At 47.6% G+C, this 21,832-nt stretch overlaps 2 protein-coding genes across 12 annotated transcripts in view; one reads left to right on the forward strand and one right to left on the reverse strand.

Moving 5' to 3' along the window:
• LOC102139516 (uncharacterized) overlaps positions 1-1,485 on the forward strand; it is a 40,448-nt gene extending 38,963 nt beyond the window's left edge. Inside the window, exon 12 of the mRNA XM_065547209.2 lies at positions 1,032-1,485. Within this exon, the coding sequence (XP_065403281.2) occupies positions 1,032-1,190 (159 nt within the window). The 3' untranslated portion in view covers positions 1,191-1,485. The remainder of the gene's footprint in view (positions 1-1,031) is intronic.
• Positions 118-21,015, reverse strand: FAM153A (family with sequence similarity 153 member A). Of its 11 annotated transcripts, XM_073994881.1 has the most exons (11): positions 17,952-18,178; positions 16,036-16,103; positions 15,540-15,564; positions 14,227-14,414; positions 10,361-10,498; positions 7,954-8,012; positions 6,987-7,282; positions 6,107-6,131; positions 1,571-1,608; positions 989-1,056; positions 118-900 (listed from the first exon to the last, which is right to left on the reverse strand). In XM_073994881.1, the coding sequence occupies exons 1-5, from the start codon at positions 17,980-17,982 to the stop codon at positions 10,475-10,477; spliced, it is 336 nt and encodes a 111-aa protein (XP_073850982.1). In that variant the 5' UTR covers positions 17,983-18,178; the 3' UTR covers positions 118-900; positions 989-1,056; positions 1,571-1,608; positions 6,107-6,131; positions 6,987-7,282; positions 7,954-8,012; positions 10,361-10,474. The 11 variants fall into 11 exon arrangements, 7 of the variants coding, with proteins under 7 accessions (XP_073850982.1, XP_073850983.1, XP_073850981.1 ...); XM_073994882.1 differs by lacking the exon at positions 17,952-18,178 and adding an exon at positions 20,872-21,015 and having other exon boundaries at positions 118-1,056; XM_073994880.1 differs by having other exon boundaries at positions 118-1,056.
• Positions 21,016-21,832: the final 817 nt, after the last annotated feature.

Below are 21,832 nucleotides of genomic sequence, written 5' to 3' on the forward strand. Positions count from 1 at the left end.
CCCTCATATATGTACACACATAAACATATAACTCTACCTAATTGTACACATTATTGCCAGTATTATTTTGGACACATTTTTATTTGTTAGACCAATTAAAAATAAGAAAAATAAAAGTTTATGTTTTATTCTTTATTATACTTTAAGTTCTAGGGTACATGTGCACAACGTGCAGGTTTGTTACATATGTATACATGAGCCATGTTGGTGTGCTGCACCCATTAACTCGTCATTTACATTAGGTATATCTCCTAATGCCATCCCTTCCCCTCCCCCCACCCCACAATAGGACCCGTTGTGTGATGTTCCCCTTCCTGTGTCCAAGTGATCTCATTGTTCAATTCCCACCTATGAGGGAGAACATGCAGTATTTGGTTTTCTGTTCTTGCCATAGTTTGCTGAGAATGATGGTTTCCAGCTGCATCCATGTCCCTACAAAGGACACGAACTCATCCTTTTTTATGGCTGCATAGTATTCCATGGTGTATATGTGCCACATTTTCTTAATCCAGTCTTTCTTAATCCAGTCTGTCACTGTCAACCCTAGTGTCTCCTCCGGATGAACTAGTGATGCTCCCTGTTGGCCTCAAGGGGCTGGGGGGACAGAGCTGGGTCCCCCCAAATGAGATGCTGGTGAGCTGAAGTGTCACTGCAGACAAATAACACAGTGCACAGCCCCTGGTATCCTGCACATGGTGGCCCGACCAGCACCTCAGTTTCTCCCTCACTAAGCAGCCTGTGGAGGGCTCAGCCCAGCAGGCTCAGGGGCTGCTATGGAGTGGGTGTCTGTCTCCTGGAGGATGTTCTCAGGGCATCTCTTCACTTACCTTCAGAGGTCTCTAAAATATATTAAAAATGTCCCAATAGTTCAGGGTATCCTTCCTGAGCTTCCTGGTTTACCTGATGGGACAACAGGAAAGTGAGCGTAGCCATGAAGAACACGGGCACGTGTCTGCTTCCCTCATAATTCTGCCCGCTGCACACTCACACTTCCTCTTCCACTTTTGTTTTTTCTGTTGCTGCTTCTGCAGGTGCAGAGGAAGGACTTGCTGACACCTGTGAGAAAGAGAACAGTTGCATATGTCCAGAGACGCCAGTGCAGGAAAAGTCCTATCTGGGAAGGGGGTGCCCAGAGCAGACCCAGATGTCACTGGGAGTCCCTCCAGCACGGTGGGGTCCAGCTCATCTGACCCCAGCCCAGCCCCCTCCCTTGCTGACCCCAGCCCAGCCCCCTCCCTTGCTGAAGGGTTGTTCAGCAAGATTCAAAGCTGCAGCCTGGGGGCCAGTAAACAGGGCAATGCCAAGGCAGCGGGCAGGACGGCTGGAGAGGGGTTTTATCAACACTGAAGATCCGAGGTAAACAGGGCAATGCCAAGGCAGCAGGCAGTAGGGCTGGGGAAGGGTTTTATCGACACTGAAGACCCGACGACCTCGACTGTGGGATGAGACCAGGTCCTTCAGGAGAACAATCACAAGGGAGGGAAAGAGGAAAAGGACCAGAGCTACAAAAGGAGCTCATGAGTCAGAAAGAGGATAAAAGAGAGAGAGCATATGAGAGGAGATCAGTTACCTGCTGGCGGCTGCCTGTAATGGTGGAGTCTCCCAGTTCTGGGAAGCAAGCATCAGAGTGTCCGGAGGAGCAGCGGTGATGGGGCGGCCATAAGAAGGAAAGGGGAGAGTTAGAGCTGAGAGAACCCCTCAGACTCCGCTGTCCTGGGGCTGTGGAGCCAACCCCAGAGCCTCTGATGTGCCCATTTCTGGAGACTTCTCCTCAGCCCGTATCATTTCCTCTGTGCTATGAGGGAGGGACCTCTGACTTCCCACACACTTTCCCAGCCCTCACATTCCATAACTGAGCCAAGGGAGGGGAAGCCGTGTCATTCTGTTCCTCCAAGAGGCGGCCGCCCTCTTCACAATGTCGTGCATGACGTGGAATCCCTCCCTCCTCCTCCTGTAGGGCCTGCTTCTGTTCCCTCATGAATCCCATTTCCTTCCTCCTTGTGGACCTCCACCAGTCCTACTGTTCTCCAATAGAACATCGGAAAGAAGGCCAAGGCTGCACTGCCAACCTCCAGTCAACACACAGATCACACCCTGGGTCGGCAGCACCTGCCCAGGCCTGGGGTTGTGTTGGGGCCTGTGGGAGGTGATGATGACCGATATCACAGATAGAGTGACTGTTCTATGCCTGGAATGACCTTAGAGACTTGGAAAATATTCAGCCCTCAAAAGAATCCCACCAGCTTCTGAATATTTGGAAACAATGGAACAGAATTCAAGGTAAAGCCCCTTGTCCCGGTTGCTTCAATCTGCAGGTGAGGTCAGCAGTTGTCAGCACAGAAATGAGGGGGCCTCCCAGGGTTTGCCTGAGCTGTTGGGAAGACTAGGTGGGAGGGCACCTGGCAGGCCTGACACAGAGACAAGCTGGGCCTTACTGGAGTGTGGGGAGCAGGACAAGGCTGTTGGGCCAGAGAGGAGGGGGTCACAAGACAAGTGACCCCTGTGGTGGCTGCCCAGAGGCTCTGCCCTGGGCCCAGTGGATTCCAGGGACCAGGCTACAGGGAGGGCGAGAGCCACTGCCTACAGCAACACGGCAGCCCCTCCACACATATCCCCGAGGATTCCTGCCAGCCACAGAGGGCCTTGAGCCGCAGCTGGACTTGGGCCTCTCCAATGAAAGCCAATGTAGGTTTCATTCAAAGCCCACGGATTGGGATTGGATGGGATTGGGTGAGGAGTGGAGGCCAAAACTGTGCTCAGTCAAGTGTTCCGCCCTGAGGACTCCAGGATGCCGGGGCACACGCAGCAATCCCAGAGGAAGGACTCCCTGTGTCATCCCACCCAGGGAGCACCCTTAGAGCAGCAGCAGATGCTGAGGACAGGACGGGAAGGTGCCGTTGCAGGTCCCGAGAGTGTAGAGAAAGAGAGTGGGCTCCTTTCAGCTCCTGGCACACGTATGAAGGACTTTGTCGTCAGGATCACGTAGCACCTGTGAGGGGCTGTGTCCCCCCGACACTCAACGTTACACCTGCACACTCATCCTGTCATCTCCATTCACAACAAAACGCTGCCTCATCAAACCCAGGGCTCTGGTGCTTGCTGTGGCAAAGGCAGGAATGATCTGGTCTTTGCAAAATGTAATCTTTAAACACCAGGGCAGGAAAGGATGGTGACAAACACAACTCGCACAAAGCGCATGAGGACAAAACTCTTACGACTTTCTCATGAAGATACAAAAAATCCCAAGTCAGACTTCTATACCTATTTCCTTTCATATTTAGTCACTTCACTGATCCCATCCCAGGCTCCAAAACAAGTGTCACCCAATCCCCAAGAACCCTCCTCACTGGTCAACCCTGGAGTGTCGGTCCCTACCTGACCAGTCTATTTCCCCCTGGATGGATCCAGAGGTGGTGCCCATGAGCCCAAGTACAGAGTCACAAACGTCGGCACTACTGCTCAGTCCACGGTGATTCTCCCTGGGCTCTGTGAACTCAGGGGCCATTAGGAAGTCCCTGCTCACAGTTGTGAGCCTTCAGGTGAGACAGAGAACCCGAACAATCCCTTTCAACTGTTCACCGACACTGGCTCAGAGCATCTCTTACCTCCAATCTGAGAACCCGAGATTCCAGCCTTGATGCACATGCACTGAGTCAGGTGAGTGCAGTGAACAGAATCTGGGCCAGACTCACAGCAGCTGCTTCCCAGGTGATTCAGGGAAAATGGAGATGCTCTCTTAAGAGTAGACATTTGGCAACTGGGAACTTATAGTATGGCTCTTGTGAGGAGGTTATGAATTTTTCATTTATTTAAACATGAATGGGCACATATGCCACGGAGGACCACACTGGAATGCACAGGTCTAAACCCAAAGGTGAGGGAGATGTGACTCTCCCCCCCTGCTGATTCCTGGCAGAGTGGTTTGCTCTGATCTGATCATTCATGGATGGGTACTTGAGGGGCACAGGAACAAGCTCCAGGTCCCCTGTGAAGTGCAGGGATGCCACAACAAGAATAAAAACACCTGGTCCAGCAGAGGAGGACTTGTAAACAGAAAGAAAGCATCTTCTGCAGGAGAAAAGCTGAACCAAGGCAGCCAGAGTAGAGATGAGGGGAAACTTCAGTGACTTCAGGAGCCCCCCTATTCTCCTGTGACCTTGGATCAGAACCCACTCAGGTTTCTAGACTACCATGAGAAACAATAGATTGAAGAAGATGAGCAGGAAGCCTTTTCACACTGGTGCTGGATCTCAGCAAAGGGGTTGGAAGCACTGGAACATTACTGGGGCCCAAGATGGGCTGCGTAGGGCCGAGCTTTGGGATGAGAAGGAACGACGGGGACATAATCTTTGCCCTCCCAGTGACCAGCCCCAGCCAGGATTCATCAACACATGAGTAAAACAAAACAGAGTTTGAGACTAATACTTCCAAGACTATCTCAGAGAAACAGGCGAAGTGATGTCTCATGGGTCACACGTGAGAGGTGCAAGGACCACCTGGACTCAGGAGCAGCCCCGCTCCCTTTGCTGAGCTCACCTTGCACTGAAACAGGGTCCCTTCTCACCTTCCCTGCAACTAGTGTGGGGCAGCCATCCTGCCTGAAAGCTGACACTCCCTTCAGTCACGCAGCATTCTGGGCCAAATCACACTTGGCTAACAGCAACTACACGAGGACCAGCTGTCAGGCCACGCCCAGAAGCAGGTGAAAAGTAAGAGCTGATTTCTGTCCCAGCCAGAGAGACCAGGCCTGGGAACTACTCTGTGTCCGGCCTGACCCTGAAGTCCATCCCTGCCGATCATGTCCTCTCTGGGCCACATTGGCTATTTCGGGAACTCCTATTCTGTGCCTCTCATTTCTGGTGGTGCCACTGCCATCGACATACAGGAAATAGAGAAGACAAGAAACAACAAAGTAGCTTCTCTCTTCAGGCTCTCGGGAAGACGGGCAGACAGTGCTAACGCCAGCTATGAAGTCGGAGCTCGACCCGTTCTCCCTCAGCTGGAATATGAACATCCCGGCCACGCCCAGGTGATGAAGAACTGACTTCCTGATGTTGCACCTCGGCTTCCCCCCATGGCTCTACTGCCCTCATGCCTTCCTTCTGCTCCTCCAAATCCTGTTCCTTTTCAGGCCCAGGCCAAGGCTGTACCTGCTCTCTCTCATAGAGCCCACTGGGCAGCTGTCTGGGAATTCTTAGAACCTCAGTGTTGGTAACGCTGATTTGTGCCTTTGATCACACACAGCAGAAGGCCCCGAATACCACACACAAAAAAACTGTATTCTAAAGATTAGAGATGACTTGGGGAATTGGGTTACGAGGAGACAGTTTCTGAGATTAACGAGGGACATTTTAAAATCACACCAGCCTCATTGTTTTAAAATGTGGGTTAAGTATGGACACCTACAGAGCAATCAAATTCAACCATATACAATGTATTTCCACCAAAGGCAGGCTCCCAAAAGAAACTCAATCCAGAATTTGGCTAATTTTATTTTCATATGACCTTAAGCCAACCACCTTGACTTGTTTTTTGCAAAGGCCTTCAGGAGCAAACAAAAACCTTTGTCCACGGTGGGTTCAATGGGGACGTCCTGGAGCCTCTGCTGTCCCACAGCCACATTTGTCTCTCCCCACCTCGTAATGCATGAGTCACCCTCCATCCTCCTAGGAAGACAAGTGCTCCCCCTGCCACTCACAGCCTAGGGCAAGCCCTTTGGTTACCTTTTCACGATGCTGTGTTTCCTGAGCACAGAACACGGAAACCAGGAAGAGGCTGCATGATAGAGGCTGAGCCTCTACATGACCTTGACATTATGTATTTTGGACACTCAAGAGTTACACCACATGAATTCAAAAAGACATGCAGCAACTGAATGTGCACAACTTCACCCTATCCTCAGAGAATGCAGTTGCTCCCAGGGACCGCAGAATGTGACCATCAGGCTCTATGTGGAACAAGCATTTCTCCCATCACAGCCTAGGTCCTCATTCATGAGAGGAAGCTCAGCTCCGGCTGCCTGTCTACGGGAAGGCCAGCGAGGCAGTGGCACATTCCTCATCATCTGGGTGACTCATCAGTGTGAGAGTGGCTCCGCAATACGTACCCTCCGGTGGAACTCCCGACGATTTCTGTAATGACAGAAAATAAATTGCTATGAGCATCAGACCCTGCTGTGTCCTGTGTGCACAGGACTTTTCTTCACTTAGTGACATTAGAAAACAAGATGGAAACCGGTGTTCAAAGGAACCCAAAAGAAGAACAGAAGAAATCGACTCATACTAAAGACACACATTTTTCTCGGAGGATGTTTCCTCTCAAGTCTATGTCGGTTGGCAAGTAACTGATTTTGCTCCAAAGAGAGAACAAAATTGGTAAGGCAAAGGCTCACTGCCCCACAATGTGTGACTGATGCTGTCATTTCCTCCCAGTCTTAAATCAAGCCTCAGCGGGGACAGACTCTCACTTATAATTCTCCGCAAGGACGTTGTGTAACTAAGATATGTATTGTCAGATTCTCATATCTTAAGTGACCGGCAGCACCTTGATGGTGTTGCTCATGAACAATTCGGTAACATTGCTTGAGGTAGGTGTGGGAGGAGGGTAGCAGGCACAGGAGAGAAGCAGGGAAGAAAGGGAATCAGGGCCCTTGGCTTTCTAGCTCCAGGCCCCCTCATAAACATGAAATATCCAATCTCAAACAGGGCCCTTCCTCCAGTTCAGGCTGTGTGTTCCTGGCAGCCTCTTAGGGCTTCTCCTTCCTAATCTGACCTGAGCTAACTTGCCCTCTTATTGATCCCTGCCAAAGTCATTTCCTCCTCAGAATCCACATGTGCTGCTGCTCTGTATGTCATCCCTTCTAGAAGATTTTGTACTGAAGAAGCAACTTTTCTTAAAGTAGGAGATTTCATTCTAGCCAAAAGATTTCATTAACTTTTTGTTATAAGGCAATTAAACCAAAATTTGAAAATACTCAATCATCCTACCATTTAACGATGACCCCTACTTAGCATCTGGTATTTGTCCTTCCACTCTTCCTTTTCAACACGATGTGTGTGCACCACGGAGTGCACTGCTCCTCATGCTCACACTGACTCCAGCACGGGGACAGCCTGACATGTGGACAAAAGTGCTTGAACCTCGTTTCTGGCAGGAAGTTCAAACCAGAGTGGCTCTCCAGAAAATGAGGCAAGAAAGCGCCATCTTTGTCAACACCAGAATTTTTCCTCAGCATAGGGGTGATCCCAGAATAGGTACTGTTTGTCACTGTGGCTTTGTCCACCTGTATTTAGAGAAAAACAAAACACGGTAAGGGTCAGACCATGCTGTGTCCTGTGTGCACAGGTTTTTCTTTTCTCTGTCTCTCTTTGCTGGAATCTCGCTCTGCCACCCAGGCTGGAGTACGATGTCATGGTCTTGACTCACTGCAACATCTGCCTCTTGGGCTCAAGCGATCCTGCTCCCGCTGCCTCCCCAGTAGCTGAGATCACAGTAGCCGGTCAGCACGCCCGGCTAATTTTTGTATTTTTAGTAGAGGTGGGGTTTCACCACACAAATCTTTTCTTTACTTGGTGACGTTGAAAAAGCATGTGGGAGGCAGCGGTTGAGGCAACGGTCCCAAAATAAAGCCTGGAAGACCTTTCTGGAAAGGCACACGGTTTTTATGCAAGACTTCCAAGACTGTTTTGATTGTATAGTCACAATGTTATAAGAAGAAAACTTTTCCCCTAAAAAAATTCTTTCTGCCATACAGTTAGTAACCGAAGGTGTCATCTAAGAATGCCATCCGAGATCATTTCTTACCGGGTAATGAACCCTCACGTTTTCTCACCAAAAAATTCTGTAAGTCATCTATAATGTACATGATAAGATTTTTATATCTCAATTCAAATCAAATAAAAAAGAACCAAGAGCAACAACATTTCCATCTTAGAAACATAAAGAAGACCTTACCATGTAAATGCCTGGGACATCCTCAGATGAAGGCTCCAGCACCAGGTCCTCATCCTGATCTAGGAAACACAGAGTAACTGTCAGCATGTTGGTTCCACAGAAGGAATCCCTTAGGCAGCCTTGGGTGCTGGGGACAGGGGGATGGCGTGTGTAAAGGAGGTGGGTTAAGGGCAGAAACTTGGCTGCCACTGGGACACCCTCCTTGGTGATGAGGGAAGGCAAATGAGACCATCAGGAAAGCCACAGAAGTCAGGGCCTGGTTCTCTGGCTAAGCCACCTCACCACTGTGAAACAGGCAGTGTTCACACAGGGCAGTGTTCACACAGGGCAGTGTTCGCACAGGGCGGTGTTCGCACAGGGCGGTGTTCGCACAGGGCGGTGTTCGCACAGGGCGGTGTTCGCACAGGGCGGTGTTCGCACAGGGCGGTGTTCGCACAGGGCGGTGTTCACACAGGGCAGCACACAGATGCACTGCTGATTCCATGACAGTGTCCCATCACCCCCTTGTGCGTTTTGAGGCCCGGTAAATTTTCTTTTTTTGTTGAAATGTTATAATGTCATTTATCTTTCCTGGATCTACATATGCTCCTTCTGCACTTATCCATTTTATTGGCTTTAAAATCAAGATTGTGGCCAAAATACATCATATTTATTATTATAATAATCAAGTACACACTTCAGGGACATCAGTGCCATTCACAATCCTGTGCAGTAAACTAAACGTAATCCAAACCCGGATGTCTTACTTTCCACCTTAGGAAACTAGAGAAAAAGGTGTAGTGTAATGTAAACAAGGCAACCCCCTTCCCCCAAATATAACAATATTTGCAGAAATCAATATAATAGAAATAATAAAATAAACAAAGAAGCTCAACAAAACCAAAAGCTGCCTCTTAGAAAAGATCAACAGAATTGGTAAACCTCCAGCCAGGCTAATCACAAAGAAAAGATAGAAGACACGATGTACAAATAATATGAACAGAAGAGGAATTATCCCTGCTGATCCCATGAACATTAAGAAAATAACAACAGAATACTTTCAACCAATCTATGCCTGCAATTTTTTAAGTGCAGCAGTGAAAGTGTATTAAAAAGTTTTAGAGTAGGAATGACAGGAAGCACAGTACCCTTGGAAGAGAACCAAGTCGGCAACTGGTGAGATTCAAGTGTCTATGCCCACAAATTTCCTAGCTTAGATGAAATGGACAAATGCCTTCAAAAAGAGAAACTACCATAACCACCCAAAGGAGAGATAGACAATCTGAGTAGGCCTCGGTTGTTATAGAATTTGATCAGTAAGTAATAACTTTAAAAAAAATGCCCACATAATTGTACGGTGAATTCTACCTAACACAACGGAAAACATAGTCTTACCAGTAAATGATCAAAATTCTACATATTTACCCAGCTAAATTTAAAAATCATGTTCATCTTAAAATCTGCACAAGAATGTAGGCAGCTTTATTCATAATTGCCCACACTGGAAGCAGCTGAGATGGTCTTCAGGAGGTGACAGAACCAGCTAACACTGTTTGATGACACCAATGGGCTATTGTTCATTGCTAAGAATTACTAAGCTGTTAAGCTTCAAAATGATACAAAAGATCTTACATGTATATTGCTACGTAAAATGAGTTAGTCAGAAGTAGTAGTCAGTAGTAGTCTATGATTCCAAAATTCTGGAAAAGGAAACCTATAGAGGCAGTAAAATAATCTATGGTTGTCAGGAATCCTCAGAAAAGGAGAGGAATTAGTAGGTGCAGCTCAGGTCATGTTTAGGGTGTGAAATTATTCCGTCAGGGTGACAAAGGACATTGTGAGTTTGTCAAAACCCAGACTGGACGACACGGAGTGAACCTTGATGCTAACCCTGGACTTCTGTTCATAAGAATGTGTCACTATTGGCTCAGCCATTGATGCTCACCCTGGACTTCTGTGCATAAGAATGTGTCATTATTGGCTCAGTCATTGTTACAAGCGTTATCACACTCACATAAGATGGGATCACAAAAAAAAAACTGAGGAAGGTGGGTATACGGAAATTTTCAATACCACTTCCTCCATTTTTAGGTTATTTCCATACAGTTTGAAGTGATGTCCATCACTTTGCAAACCTGGCAACACTGTCTCAGGAAAAGATCCTTTTTAGTTAATATTTAGCAATCAGCAAAATGTCTACAATTTGCACTGAGATGTTATTTACTATTAAAAGTAAACCCAAACCTGGAATGGAAATACACCTTTACTCCTGTAGTTGTAGCACTAATGATTGACTTAACACATTTAAATACGCACATGTGGAATAAAGAATATAGTATCACAATTTTACAATTGTCTGAAATATGAGACACTGAAGAATCTAGAAATCATATCATGAATGAACTGAACAACTGAATTTCCACGATACCTTCCGTTGATGCAACTCCAGGGTGTACACGGTTGTGATGCCAGTGATGGAGAATTCGCTTCTTATGCCTGTGGTGGTGTCTGACGGGGGATTTCCTGGGCACCTCAGGATCCACTACTTCATCCTGGATGGAACACGCTGGAAAATGAATTAAAATAAAGACAGCTGTTGATATCTTGCTGCAGAAGATCAGATAAATGAGTCATTATTTATTCACAGCTTACATGTTTGATCCCATTGTTCGTCATCTGCAGAGCAAAGCCCCCTGAATCCGAGTTTGGCTTCAGAAAGGACTTACACTGTGGGTTGCACTTACAACTGTGCAGGCAAATGCCTGTATTGAGATGAGACATTACAGAAAGGTAGTAGATTGGAGTGACCAAGAGCGTAGGGTCTGGTGCATAGGATCTGAGCTCGAGGACTTTTGAGAAGCTGCTAGAACCTGAGGAAGTTCTATAGACCCCTCTGGGCCTCCGATCCCTAGTCTGAATGTGGAAATGTTGATAATGGCCTACGTTATGTTAAAAGAGTAAAAATAGTTAAACAGACCACTTAAAGCCTTAAGACGGGTGCTTCCTAAGTGCCATAAAGTGTTCAATTATTTCATGTCTGGAAGAAGAACCCAGGCCTTGGTAGTGGTTAATAGAGAAGGAATTGGGGACTCCAGGGCAGTGGAGGGTAAAATTCTCTTCATTCTTGACATGGGTCCCATGCTTTAGAACTCATGAAAATTTCTGTCCGAATTTCCCGTGGTGCCCACATCAGTCCAGAGAGATGAGCAGAGCAGGGGCTGCCACTCAGAGTTGACGGTTCAGGGAAGTGAAATGAAGAGATTTGAGCGGCCTGCCCAGATTCACAGCACTGACCAATGATAGATCTGGGACAAGAATTCGGTTGATTTTCCGGGGACAGAGATCCCTGAACACCTGAGTCCTCTAAATCATGGCCTGGACCCTGAACCTGGAGCTCATTCCACTCCCTTTCTCAATCCTCCTGCACCAAGGGCTCTTCAGGAAGGTCGAGGTATTGGAAGAGGTGCTGAGTCCAGAAAAAAGCTCAAATCATTAAACAAAACATAACCCCTGTCTCTAGGTTTTAACTCCTGGGCTAAAATATGGCACTTTCCTGCAAACGAAGCCTCTCTGAGGAACAAATGCAAATGTCTGGTCATCCTACCCAGCACCCTGTATTGTCAGCTCTCTGGCAGTGAGCAGCCCTCCATGACCAACTGACCACACCAAGGGACCACGTTCTGCTTGGCCCCCAGGGTAGTTCGGAACTTAGGACATTCCAGACTAACTACCACTCGATGGCTGTGCCAAGAATAAAATTCCCTTCAACTGAACCATCCTGAACAAGCAGTTAATGGGAATGAACTGAAAATGTGGCACCCCAGTTGGGTTTTCAGTGGTTTCTTCTGTATCTGGTCTATGAAATAGTGTAGAAAAAAAAAAAAAAAAAAAAAGGCCAGGCATGGTGGCTCACGCTTGTAATCCCATCATTTGGGAGGCCAAGGCAGGTGGATCAGGAGGTGAGGCGTTCAGGAGTTCAAGACCTGCCTCGCCAACGTGGTGAAACCCTGTCTCTACTAAAAATACAAAAATTAGCCTGACACGGTGGCGGGTGCCTGCAGTCCCAGCTACTCTGGAGGCTGAGGCAGGAGGTGGCTGAGTCCAGAGAAGAGCTCAGATCATTCAAACAGAAACCTCTGGCCCCTGGCCTTGCTTTGTGGTGAGCATGTGACCAGTGACCACCCCAAGGGACCAGAGGTCGGCTTGGCCCCCAAGCTGGCTCAGGACTCAGGACGTTCCGAGCCAACTGCCACTTAACGGCTGTGCCAGAAAAAACTTTCCTTCAACTGACCAACCCTGCACGAGCAGTTAATGGAAGTTAACTGAAAACGTGGCCACTGGGGCTGGTGCATCAGTGGTTTGATGAACTAAGTCTGTGACCCACCCATCTTGCTGACGGCTGACCTGAGCAGCTACCTGAGAGTGGGCAGCGCCTCGACGAAGGGCACTGAATGGCCTGGAAGCCACCCTGGTGAGCAGGCCCTCGAGGTTAATGAGACACAGGTAAGGTGCGCCCCAGGCCATGAGCAGGTGCTGTGAGCAGGAAAGCGAGTTCCTTCGCCTGCTCACAGGAGACAACCCAGATAGACCGAAAGCCAAGAGCACAAAACCACGTGACAGCTGAGACCAATGTCGGCTTTTTAGACCTTGAAGGCAAGCATGTTGGTGTTACAGTGATAGAATTAGAACCTGGGGGAAGGTAACGGAGCTGATGAAAATTTGAAGGAGGTGGAGGTTGCAGTGAGCCGAGACTGTGCCACTGCACTCCAGCCTGGGCGACAGAGGGCGACCCCGTCTCCAAAAACAAACGAACAAACAAAAAAAAAAGAAAGAAAGAAAAGTGAGAGTTCTCATCCCAGCCAAATAGAAAGATACAACTTTTCCAGGAAAAAAGAAACAGAAGGCGATGATGTGGGACCTGTAAATTACACATAAAGAGACACGGTACAAGTCGAACTTCTGAGGCATCAGTCTGAGAAGTTTTAAAAAGAAATACATTTCAGAATGAAAAATGGTTACCTCTTGTATTCTCACTGAGAACAAATTCATATCTTAAGAACAGCTTTTCAACCAAAATTCTAGTTTGATATTAGCGTTATGTTTAATACTGTAGCTAATTTTAATAAGACCTTATAAACAAATCTATCCCAGCTTTGATTGGGATTAGAAATTATGAGGTTACAAAACATGTTTCATAAGCCTTTTATCACCGCATAACATTTTCTATTTTATAACTGTTTACATTCATTCAGTTGTATTTATCTTTTAAAATTTTCTTTAAAACAATCCCCAAAACCTTTAAACTAGGCAAAATTGTTTCAAATCATGAAATAACTCATTATTGTTTTAACAGTCTCTGCATTTAGCCTGCTGTAATATTTGGTTTCAGCTTTGGATGTCTCTATTCAGAAGACTGGCCTGTAATCTCCCTCTCATGGGCTGTCTCATACCGCACTTGGTATCAAGATTCTCCGGATCTGGTGAAGGCAGTGTTGCTGTGTTCCTTCTGGATCTATTCTAGTGAAAAGCCTGCATAAAATTGGCATGGGAAATGGGACATTTTTCTAAATAGAGGAAAATGTTTAAGGCAAAAATCTTGATAGAAAAATCAAGAATACAAATTGAGTCGTAAAACTCTAAAATTTGTACATCTATAGACAAGCTGGAGTTGGGGAAACAAAAAAAAATCAGGGAGACATTTTAAGTACAAGTGGCTGATCTGAAGAAACTGCAGTGAGAAGAGGGAAATGAGCACATCTTAAGAACAGCAGCAAAGGTCGCCTCCCATCGTGATCACTGGTCTCCTGGCTCTGCACAGTGTGAAACGGCAGTTCACAGAGTGGCAGCTGGGACGCAGCCAGGACCTTCATCATGAGATGACAGCGGGTGCACTCAGGGTGCTACGGCCGTAGACAAGGGCTCCATCTTCAGACGACCTCCGTGGCAGGTCACCGTAGAATGTTCAAACGAACACGTGCCACACTGTGGGGTCCAGCTGCTTCTATCTAGACCAACGTCTTTTGGTTGCAAATTCTACATTCTTTTTAAAAGCCAGCATTTCTCATGAGGAAAATGCTCTCTGCCACGCAGTCTGTCCCTGAAGCTGTCACCTATGGGTGCCATCTTGAATCAGGGCTTAGTTGGTAATGGACTCTTACTTACATTTGCCCACCAAGAAATTCTGCAATTCATCTATAATTGCCATGGTGAGATTTGCATATCATAATGCAAATAAAATGGAAACAAACCAAGAGAAATAAAATTCTCCTCTCAAAGAAAGAAAGAAGACTTTACCTGGCAAAGAGCTAGGGTCATTTCTGGAAACATCTCACTGGCCACCGTCACTAGGAAACATAGAGTCACTGTCAGCCATGGGAGCTGCTGAAGGACCTCTGGCAGTCTTGGGTGCCGGGCACACAGGGCTGGCGTGTGTGGAGGAGGTGGGTGAGAGCACGAGCCAAGCTGCTGCTGGGCCACCCTTCCTGGTGGTGAAGGAGGCAGAGGAGACCATCAGGAGAGCCCTGGGAGACAAAGCCCTGGGTCTCTGGCTAAGCCACCCTCATCACTGTGAAGACCTGGCAGTGTGTTCACACAGGCAGCACACAAATGCACGACATCACTCCAGGACAGGGTCTCCTCACAGAAAGAAGCCCGGTAAATATCCTCTTTTTCATAAAAATGTTACTATGTCATTTAACCTTCCTAAAAATATCTATGCTCCTACTGGAGTTATTTTAATGGACTTTAAAATATGGTGAGCTATACACAATATTTACTATTTTAATCCTTAATTTCACGATCCAGGAGCAGACAAGACCACAACAGCAGACAGAGAGGGGAGCCCAGGCACTTCCCCCTGACTCTGAATCAGAATCCACACAGGAACCTGGAAATGTGTGGGGCTCAGCAGACTGCAGAGGGTGAGCAGGAAGCCTTTTCACACTCGTGGTCTATCTCAGCGCTCGGCTGTGTGCATCAGAACATCACTGGGGCCCTAAGATGGGCTGCCCCGGGGCTGAGCTCTGGGATGGGAAGGAACAAGGAGGACATGACCTCTGCTCTCACAGTGACCAGCCATGGTCAGAATCCTTCCCCCCATGGGTGGCAGATCACAGACTTTGGAACTGATGATTCCAAGCCTATCTCAGAAAAACAAGCAAAGTGATGTCTTATGGGTCACAAGGGAGATTTGCAAGGAACACCTGGCCTCTGGGGCAGCCCCTCCCTTTGCTTAGCTCATCCCGCACTGGAACTGGCTCCCCTCCCACTTCTGCCTCAACTAGTGTGAAGCGGCTGCCCTGAACAGGAGCTGTGAGGCTCCCTCCAGTTAAATAGGATTCTGGGATAGATCAACCTCAGCCAACACACACCAGCCCCATGCACACAACTCCACCCCACATAGAGAGAATGCGGCGGCTCCCAGGGACTGCAGAATGTGCCCGTCTCTCCTTACCTGGAGCAACCACTTCACCACCACAGCCCAGGTCCTCAGTCACAACAGGAAGCTCCACTCCGGCTGCCTGTCTACAGGAAAGCCAGCGAGACGGTGACACATTCCTCATCACCTGGATTCCTCATTCACACGGGAGGGGTTCCCCCATACATACCACTCTCCTGCTCTCTCCAGGCCTCCTGTAATCACAGAAAACATATTGCTGTGAGCGCCAGACCAGGCTGTGTGCTGTGTGCCCAGGCCTTTTCTTCACTTGGTGACATTAGAAAACCAGATGGGAAACAGTGCTCAAGTCCAAGGAACACAAAAGAACAGGACAAACCGACTCATGCTACAGACACAGTTTCCTTGGAGTATGTTTCCTCCAAGTCCATGTGGCTTGGCAACCTAAGTAATTTTGTTCCAAGGAGAGAATCAAGCTGCTAAGGGAAAAGCTCACTGCCACACAGTGTGTGGCTGATGCTGTCATTTTATCCTGCTATTTAAAATCAAGCCTCACTGGGGAACAGGCTCTCACTCAGAATTCCCCTGACCAAGGACAACTGTATAGGTCGTCTATAATACATACTGTCAGATTCTCATCTCTTAGGCTCATTCAGAAAGATAAAGCTAGGAAAGCAACCGTATTCCTCAAATGCAGGGGGTCTGACCTTCACTTTCCATGGGGCCTCCTTTTTCTTCTCCCTGAGGTGTTCCTCCATTGGGTCCTCGGTGGAATCTAGGAAGACAAAGTATGACCATCAGCAGGTGCAAGGGAGGAGCAGGAAGAACAGCTTTCTAGCCCCAGGTCGCCTCAGCAAGTGAACTAGCCCATCTTGAACAGGGCACAGCACCCAGGGCAGGCTGGGCGTCCCTGCAGCCTCTCAGGGCTCCTGCCTCCTGATCGGACCCAAGCTCACTTGCCCTCCCTTCCTGCGTCCTTCCAAGGTCATTTCCTTCCTAGAATTCACCTTCTGTGTGTATCTGTCATTCTAGAATATTTTATACTTGGTAAAAAGAAACCTTTGTCTAGGAAGAATATTTCATTCTAGCCAAAATATTCTATATATTCACTAATCTTTTGTTTTAAAGACAATAAAACAAAGCTTTGAAAATAGTAAGTTATTTTTTCTTTTAAAGATAACTCCTACTTAACAACTGCTATCTGTCCTGGCACTCAGCCTTCTCAATGCAATGTGTGTGTGTGGGTCGGGAGTCCGTTGCTGCTCACACGCACAGGGGCTCTGACGCTGGGACAGTCCATCACGGGACAGCAGGTGGGGGTGCGGACCCTCCCCAACCCAGCCGTGCGGGGAGATGGGTGGTAGGCTAACACCCAAGTTGTTCCTTGAGACCATATTCGGTGCTGGGTCTTCACTGTGTTTACTCCTCAACTAAAAGCATTTATTTTTCCTCTTTATTATTATTTTTTTGATAGACGGTCTCTGTCACCCAAGCTGGACGGTAGTAACTTGATCTCTGCTCACTGGAACCTGCGCCTTCTGGGCTCAAGTGATCCTCCCCACTCAACCTCCGAGGTAGCTGGGACTATAGGTGCACCACCACACACAGCTGATTATTTTTAGTAGATATGGGTTTTTGCCACGTTGCCTAGGCTGACCTCCACCTCCTGGACTCAAGCCATCCTCTTGCCTCAGCCTCCTGAAGTGCTAGGTTTATAGGCGTGAGCCACCCACCTGGCCAACTGGAGCATTTCTGAGGCTTGTGATGATCCTGTTATTAAACACAATAGAGCATGTCCCTGATTATTCTCTGCTTTTGACCACGAACTGAGAAATGACCCCACCACTGCTGCCGAAAGCCTGTGAACTCTCTGTGTGTTTCACATTAATGATCACACCAAAGTCCATTGGAAAATGTAACTATTCCTACCCTGGGTTAGGGAACCTTTGAGACCTCCCTACACCGACAGTGTTTGGGGCCTGTCTAGGCTCTCATCCTTCCACACACAGACAGATGCCGGAATTCCCTGGCATGACAAGTTATACCAGGGCTGGCTGGTGAGTGCACAACAGTAGTCCATTGCATCAACCCTCCATCCATTCCTGAGTTCACATTCGCCTCTTCCATTTAGGAGATCGAGAGCCTGGGAAATTCATCTCTGCACCGTCTCTATCTGAGGATGAGGATATAAAATTTACCTTCAGGTACAGCTGTGTGAGAGGATGAATGCGTTAATTTATGTGAAGTGTGCAGTGGTGATACAATTTTTTAGGAAAAGTGCTCCTTGGGTTGTGCTCTGCACAGGGGAACATGCTTTCTGGGGAAACGCCCACACACTCCCAAGATGTTCCCAATCGCTCCACACAACTCTCTCCTCCGTACCTCCCCACCCTGATGCACAACACACTGTTCCATCTACATGACAATCCTGCCTCCCCGGACTCGAGTGGACGGTCACAGTTCTTTACTGGACTCAGCGTTTTTAACACCAAACTGTCCAAACCTCATTTCTGTCAGGGAGCTCAAAACCAAAGTGGCTCTCCAGCAAAAGCAGACTAGGAAGTGCCACCTTTTGCAACCCTGAAGATCTTTCCTTAGAAAAGAGTGCTTCCAGAATACACACCTTTTTCTTTGGCGCGTTTGTCAGCCTGCATTTAGAGAAAGAAACTGTGAGCTTCAGACCATTCTGCGTCCTGTGTGCACAGGTCTTTTCTTCACTTGGTGACATTAGAAAACCAGATGGGAAACAGTGTTCAAAGGAACACAGAAGAACAGGACAAACCGACTCATGCTGAAGTTTCTCCTGGAGGATGTTTCCTCTCAAGGTCATGTTGCTTGGCAATTAAGTGATTTTGCCCCAAGGAGAAAAGCTACTAAGGGAAAAGCTCACTGCCACTCAGGGCGTGGCTGATGCTGTCATTTTCTCTTGCTGCCTTAAATCAAGCCTCAGTGGGGGACGGACTCACTCAGAATTCCCCCCACCAAGGACACTCCCCATTTAAGTCACCTATGATACATACGATCATATGTTGTTTTAATTCAGTAAGATAAAGCTAAGAAAGTAACTTTCAGATGAAACCAGGTAGCTTGACCTTCAAATGCCATGGGCAGTCTCATCTGAGCTCATTGGTGAGGCCTTCCAGGGGATCCTCAGTGGGAACCAGGAGGACACAGAGTGGCTGTCAGCACCTTGGCGGCATTGCTCATCAACGATTCGAGCCACTGGTTGATGTGGCTGTGGATGGAGGGCAGCAGGTGCAAGACGGGAGCAGAACGATTCGAGCCACTGGTTGACGTGGCTGTGGATGGAGGGCAGCAGGTGCAGGAGGGGAGCAGAACGATTCGAGCCACTGGTTGACGTGGCTGTGGATGGAGGGCAGCAGGTGCAAGAGGGGAGCAGAACGATTCGAGCCACTGGTTGACGTGGCTGTGGATGGAGGGCAGCAGGTGCAGGAGGGGAGCAGAACAATTCGAGCCACCGGTTGACGTGGCTGTGGATGGAGGGCAGCAGGTGCAGGAGAGGAGCAGAACGATTCAAGCCACCGGTTGACGTGGCTGTGGATGGAGGGCAGCAGGTGCAGGAGAAGAGCAGAACGATTTGAGCCACTGGTTGACGTGGCTGTGGATGGAGGGCAGCAGGTGCAGGAGGGGAGCAGAATGATTCGAGCCACTGGTTGACGTGGCTGTGGATGGAGGGCAGCAGGTGCAGGAGGGGAGCAGAACGATTCGAGCCACTGGTTGACATGGCTGTGGATGGAGGGCAGCAGGTGCAGGAGAGGAGCAGAACGATTCGAGCCACTGGTTGACGTGGCTGTGGATGGAGGGCAGCAGGTGCAGGAGGGGAGCAGGGAGGAAAGGCTTTCTACCTCCAGGTCACCTCATCAACGTGAAACAGCTCATCTTGAACAGGGCACACCACCCAGGCCAGGCTGTGTCCCTGCAGCTTCTCAGGACTCCTGCTTCCTACTCTGACCCCAGCTCACTTGCCCTCCCTTCCTGAGTCCTTCCAACATTATTTCCTCCCTGGAATCCACCTGTGCTGCTGCTGTGACTATCATCCCTCCTAGAGGTTTTCTACTTGACAAGCAACTTTAAAGAGAAGATTTAATTCTAACCAAAATATTCTATTTATTCACTAACCCTTTGTTTTTAGGACAATGAAACAAAGCTTTGAAAATACTCAGTTTTTTTCCCATTTAAAGATAACCCTTATTTAGCACATGCTATCTGTCCTTCCGTTCTCTTTTCCATACAACCTGTGCGCGTCTCCATGGAGTCCATTGCTGCTCACACTCGCACTGGCTCCGACACTGGGACAGCGCGTCATGGGGGCAGCACGTGGGGCACTGATCCTCTCTAGCCCAATGTTAGAGATTCCAGCAGGGAAGAGGGGCGCCAGGCTAACACTCAGGTTGTGTTTTCAGATCATACTGGGCGCTGTCTCTTGGGTGTGTGTGTCACTAAGCTGGAGCATTTCTAAGGCTTGTGGTCCTCATGATTTTTGTTTTGGTTTGGTTGGCTTTTTTGTGACAGGGTCTCACTCTGTCACCCAGATGGGATGCAGTGGCAGAATCGTGACTCACTGCAGCCTCAACCTGCAAGGCTAAAGCAATCCTTCCACCTCAGCCTCCTGAGAAACTGGGACTACAGGAGCACGTCACCACGCCCGGCTAATTTTTGTATTTTGTGTAGAGATGTGGTTTTACTATGTTGCCCAGGCTGATCTTAAACTCTTGGGCTCAAGTGATCCTCCTGCCTCAACCTCCCAAAGTGCTGGGATTACAGGCATGAGCCTCCCCATTGGGTCCAATCATATCTTTAAATACAATAGGACATATCCCTAATTATTCTCCCCTTTTGAACAGCAGCTGAGAAATGACACCACCACTGCAGCCAAAAGCCTGTGACTCCCCTATGTGTGTTTCACATGAAGGACCACCCCAAAGTCCACTGTGTTGCTACCCTGCCTTTCGCCATCACTGAGGACATCTTATAGTGCTGGGCAGTGTTGGGATCTCTCTAGGCTGTCGTGCCTCCACATGCACACACAGATGCTGGAACTCCCTGGTGTGGTGGCAGGTTATACCAGGACCACGTGAGGACTGTGGAACAGCAGCCCATCACGTCCACCTTTCACCCCTTCCTGAGTTCACATTTGTCCTTTCCATTCAGGAAATTGAGAGCTTGGGAAATTCATCTCTCTACCGTCTCCAATCTGAGGACGGGGGATGTTAAACTAACCTTCTGGTACGGCTGTGGTGAAGGATGAAGTGTTGACTGATGTGGGGATGGAATGTTGTTTCTAGAACATTGATCCTTGGGTCGTGCTTTGCATAGGGGAACATGCTTCCTAGAGAAATGCACACACACTCCCAAAGGCATTCACCATCACTCCACACGGACTCTCTTCTCCAAACCTCTCCACCCCGATGCACCCTATTCCTATTTAAATGACATCACTGCTTCTGGAAACTACAGTGGATGGCCACAGTTGTTGACTCAACTCTTCATTTGTTTTTTTTTTTACACCAAACTGACCAAACCTCATTTCTAGGAAGAAGCTCAATCCAGGGTGGGTCTCCAGCAAATGCGGGGAGAAAAGTGTCACCTTTCTCAACCCTAAGATTGTTCCTTAGCAAAGCGGTGACCCCGGAGTACGCACAGCTTGCCCGAATCGCTGAGTCCCTCTGCAGAGAGAAAGGAAAACACAGTGAGCGTCAGACCATGCTGTGTCCTGTGTGCACAGGTCTTTTCTTCACTTGGTGACATTAGAAAACCAATTAGGAAGTAGTGCTCGAGGCAACTGCCCTCAAATAAAGCCTAGAAGACTCTTGTGGAAAGGCACAAGGGTTTTGTGTAAGATTTTTAAAATGATTTTGGGTGCCAAGTCTCCACTATTTTCAAGAACACATTTCTCCTGAGATACACTGACATACACATTTATTACACTGACATACTTAACTGTTATCATTTCTGGGAAGCCGGATTTGATATAAATTTATTTTGAAAAACAAGGTTTATGAAATTTTGTAATAAAATTAATAAATACATTGTTAGGTTTCTATACACATCAAATGTGAACATCTGTTGTCACGGTTTTAAATGTCAAAGAAAAGCCTTTGAAAATTAATGTAGTGATAATACACATGTCCTGTGTTTGCTATTAAAGACCAAGAACAATGCTCAGATTGATCCCTTAAGTAATTAAATTGTGAACTGTGCAATACAGTTTAGTGTGTCTTCATAAACTAAAGTCAGAGCTGCAGAAAATACCTAAGAATTAAAACTTAAACCATAAATACTGCTGGTATATCTCAGCACAGCTAACTAGGACATTTAGCAAAAGCACGCACACACAATAAAAACCCCACAATTTTGTTTCAACCAAAGAATAAAGTAAAATGGCAACATACACAGTATTAATACTTCCTTGAAAAATATTTCATTTAAGTCCTAATCTTTCTTAGGTCAACTGATTAATAATTAGAGTTCTTTTTAATAGAC

This window comes from Macaca fascicularis, chromosome 6, assembly GCF_037993035.2.
Source record: "Macaca fascicularis isolate 582-1 chromosome 6, T2T-MFA8v1.1".
Lineage (NCBI taxonomy): Eukaryota > Metazoa > Chordata > Mammalia > Primates > Cercopithecidae > Macaca > Macaca fascicularis.

Bases quoted from the DNA above. Each gene is read 5' to 3' on its own strand.
- FAM153A (XM_065547112.2), bottom strand. From the start codon at position 15,494: ATGAGGAATGTGTCACCGTCTCGCTGGCTTTCCTGTAGACAGGCAGCC. The intron at 8,013-10,360 runs GTATCGTGGAAA...TGTGTTTCCTAG, and splicing joins TGGAGTTGCATCAACGGAAG to ATCAGGATGAGGACCTGGTG. The intron at 7,283-7,953 runs GTAAGGTCTTCT...CTCTAAATACAG, and splicing joins ATGTCCCAGGCATTTACATG to GTGGACAAAGCCACAGTGAC.